Genomic DNA, 3,873 nt, shown 5'->3' on the forward strand with positions numbered 1-3,873 from the left:
TGTGCTGCCTTCCTGACATGGCTTAGGAGGACTTGTACTGGTACTGTTTAAATATTTGCAATCTTGCCTGTGTCCATCTCATGCCAATACCTGGCCATCTGGAAGGCCTTTCTGTTCCCCTAGGCCACGGCACAGGATGTTCTTAATGACAACCCTTTCCAAACCACTCCTGGCCCCACAGCTAACTAACTCACCCTTTACTCTTCCTGCAGGACTTAAGTGCCATCCTGGGTCTTCCCCTCCCACCTGACCTGCCTTCTGACCTCTGGTGGGTGTTCCCGTGTGATCCTGGGACATGTTATACCTACTGACGAACTGATCTTGCTGCTTGCTGGGGAGGGCGAAGGCACATGCAACCTAGCGATGGGGTGACTGGTAAATCTATCCTATTTTTTGTTAATGACAATGTTAATTCAGATTGTGTTCTCCCTTCTGACATCATTTATATTCGACAATTTTAAGTAAGTTCTCTCTGATAGCAAGACACTTTCAGCTTTCGCAGCCGAAAATGCTGGATCAGGTACTCAAGCCCTACCCTTCTGAGCCTTGAGTTATTAGGCAACTTCACGTGTTCTGAAAATACTGTCTCTCGGGCCTTCTGCTCCCTGAGCAATGCCTTGTGTACAGCGGACCCTGACCTCAAAGGACTTTCTAGGCTCTTTCCATGAATTTAGAGGACGATCTGTTTCCCCTGAGCTAGAGGGTCGGGGTAGGGGCACATGCATGAGTCAAGAATCTGCGACACACGGAGCGTTAGAACTTTAGCTCGCAACTCCCGCCCGCGCTCCTCGCTGGGCGTGGGACCACAGGCAGGCGGGGTCTGGGACCCGAGTTTTCCACTTCGGACCGGCCCCGCCCCGACCGGCCCCGCCCCCCGACCGGCTCCGCCCCCTGACCGGCCCAGCTCTTGCACCCGCCTCCCAGCCCCACTCTGACCCCGCCTCCTCGAGCCCCGCCCTCTCCGCGGCCCCGCCCCCGCCCCTTCCCACGCTCCGGCTCCATCTCCAGCTGCTGCCTCGCCGAATTCTGCTTCCGGGCTTGAACCCCCGTCGCCTCCAGGCGGAGCGGCACAGGTGCGGGCGGCGCACAGGCATCCCGAGCCCAGGTGGCTTCCGCGTCAAGATGGCCGCCGCGCACCGTCGGCCACTGGCCGGGTTCCTGCTGCTGCGCGCCGCGCTGTGCCTGCTGTGCTGGGCCGTGGCGGCTGTGGGCGCCGTCCCCGAGCCCGGGCGCTGGGCAGCGACGGTCAGCAACGTAAGTGGCGCGTCTCGAGCTCGGCGCTCCTGGGCGGACTCTGCCCCGCGGGCGCCCCTCGTCTGCCAGCCAGGGCCTGGGGGCGGCGGATCTGCCCGCGCGAGGTCGGACTCAGCGCCCAGCGGTGTCCCAGGCGGTCCCCGGGCCACACCGCGAGGCCACACGGAGGCCTCTGGTTCAATTCCGGCAGAAACGAGACAGCGCGCGCCGCTTCCGTGTTCTCTGTGACTGGGGGCGGGGGGCACACGTGGCCACCCGCCGGCATTCCCTGTTCTTGGGGGGAGGGGTGGAAGGAGCGTGTGGGGGCCAGTCTGCAGGCGAGAGTCGATGCGGCCTTCCTTCCAGGGTAGGCCACTGGAGCGCTTGGCACCCCGGTTACAAGAGACGAAGCGGGGGTGCGGGGTGGCATTTTGTAAAGGCTTGCTAATAGTTCCGGACAGGGACTCGGAAGAGGCCTTGTCCCTTGCGTTTCCAGGCGAGAGGAATCATCCGGCTCTGTTCGGCACGAGCATTTTCCACAGGCGTGGAAATGATGGCCGGGTTCTAAAGGCAAAACTCATGTTTGATTTCCTCAACCAAAAAAAGAAAATAGTGCCAGGAGCTGCGAGTGTCTCCCACAACAGAAAAGCTGCCCAGGGGTGGAGGTACCGTCTTTCATCTAGATGACCAGGTGTCTTCAGGACCCTGGGCAGTGCCCTGAGCGGGTAGGGCTTCCACTGACAGAGCCTACATATCGCCCATATCGCATTTCTCTGATCGGAAAGAGAGAACCACCCCGCGGAGTTTCACGCTGCTTCTGGAGTAAATGGCCAGTGTCATAAGCCAAGTCGGAAGTAACACTATTGCAGGGGAGTCAGCTGCAGCCAGATGGTGAGCCCTGACCATGTTGGCCAAGATCTTCGCCAAGTCTGCTTTGGATCGTCAGACTCCAAAGGCCACGGAGAGAGAATGACTTTGCTTCCTGCATGAGGAAGAGACCTTTTCCCTGGGTCCCTCGTAATCTGTGGTCTGGGTGACCGAGGCCAGAAGCTGTCCACAAAGCCCTTCTTCGCAAAGAGCAGGCTGGCTTTTCCCCATTTCAAGTTGTCAGAACATGTCCTTCAGAACAGGACAGGAGGGTTGGGGCTTCTTTCATTTGTGCTGCACATCTATCAAGAAATGATTGTTTTGATGGTAAAGGCCAGCAAATGGTTTGAGTGCCTACCACGTGCTATGTGCTGCACTGGCCATTGCTGTTGCAAAGGTTAAGTTCAGACAGTGGCCACCTCACAAGCTCACACAGCAGGGACAGCAGATGTGAGAATAGTAACCACACATGGCGGCATCTGGGATCTTACTGGAGCACTGAGGGATCACTGAACCCTACTCTCCTGAGTCGGTTCCCGGTGGGGTCCTCAAAGATGAATAGGTGTCACCTTGGGGATGGGAAGGACAGCGTACAGCAGCATCAGTGCAGGAAGTTAGTAGTGTTTCTGCTGGGTGACATTCTGGAAGGAGTGTCAGAGGGGACTCAGGCCACCATGAGCCTCTCATGCCTGAGCTTGGCCTTGAGCCTGAGTCCAGGGGTCTAAATTCAAGGACCTGCAAGGACTGAGGCAAGTCACATCAGTGAATAAAGTGAGCTGGGCTCAGGACTGGGGGACAGTGTGGGGTGTGCTGGGCTACAAATTATAGGTCCCTTCTGACAAGGGCCACTGTCCTTCAGCTCCAGCTGATGGCTACCATGTGGCAGGGTAGGCACAGAATTGCCAGGTCTACTTTTTTGAAAATGAAACCAGAATCCATATTTTTATTATGTCAACTAATTCAAAACTTTATAAATGGGCCCAACAAACCCCATTCATTGGTTGGATTGGGGCCCCAGGCCAGCAGTAGAAATTTGGGGTATGAATGAGTGACAGGCACTGAAGGATTTAGACATACATGTGACTGGCTGGCAGGCTGCTGTCTGAGGAGGGACCACGGGCTCAGGTCTAGAGGCAGAGAGCCAACCACATCATTGCAGAAGTGCAGGAAGAAAAACGACGCCCTAGATCAGGGCACCAGTGGCAGGAACAGGGAGCAAGGGAGGGGTATGTGAGATGAAGTAGCCATGCCCTGGCGATGCGGGTCTGGGGGCACCACCCACCACCTAACAGGTGGATGGCACAGCAAGCACTGTGGAGCAAAGTGTGGGACATTGGCTGGACACCCCAGTGGATGTGGCTGTCGGTGGTTGGGTGGGTGGATGCCAAGCCAGAGTGGAGATTCTGTGCCAGGCTGGAGGTTCTGTGGTTCCTGAAACTGTGCTGGGAGTTCGGGGCAGAGCTGTGTGGCCTCTCAGTGTTCAGCTTTCATCCTCACCACTTGTTCAGTTAACACAACCCCTCCTCTCTGCAGCTTTGCTTCCTGGGGAGAGCAGACTGACTGATACAGTATTGGGGTTGTGGGGCCAGCTGGAAGGCTCCTGAGGGAGGAACCCAGGGACTGGGCTTGGAGGCTAAGAAGGAATTGGCCAGGCAAAGGAAGAGGGACAGGGGAGGGTGGGGAGTGTGGTTTCAAGGAGACTCCCCAGGGTCTTAAGGGCAAAAAGGAGTGCCGTGCTTTGGAGGAGCGGAAAGAAAATTCTGGAGAGGCGGG

General features: G+C 57.1%; 1 protein-coding gene across 1 annotated transcript in view; it reads left to right on the plus strand.

Annotated features, from left to right (window-relative positions):
* The first annotated feature begins 508 nt into the window (after nucleotides 1-508).
* Nucleotides 509-3,873, plus strand: part of TMEM87B (transmembrane protein 87B) — a 46,436-nt gene continuing 43,071 nt past the window's right edge. The window contains exons 1-2 of the mRNA XM_023521913.1: nucleotides 509-520; nucleotides 1,060-1,258. Of these exons, the coding sequence (XP_023377681.1) occupies nucleotides 509-520; nucleotides 1,060-1,258 (211 nt within the window). The remainder of the gene's footprint in view (nucleotides 521-1,059; nucleotides 1,259-3,873) is intronic.

This window comes from Pteropus vampyrus, unplaced genomic scaffold (genome assembly GCF_000151845.1).
Source record: "Pteropus vampyrus isolate Shadow unplaced genomic scaffold, Pvam_2.0 Scaffold323, whole genome shotgun sequence".
NCBI lineage: Eukaryota > Metazoa > Chordata > Mammalia > Chiroptera > Pteropodidae > Pteropus > Pteropus vampyrus.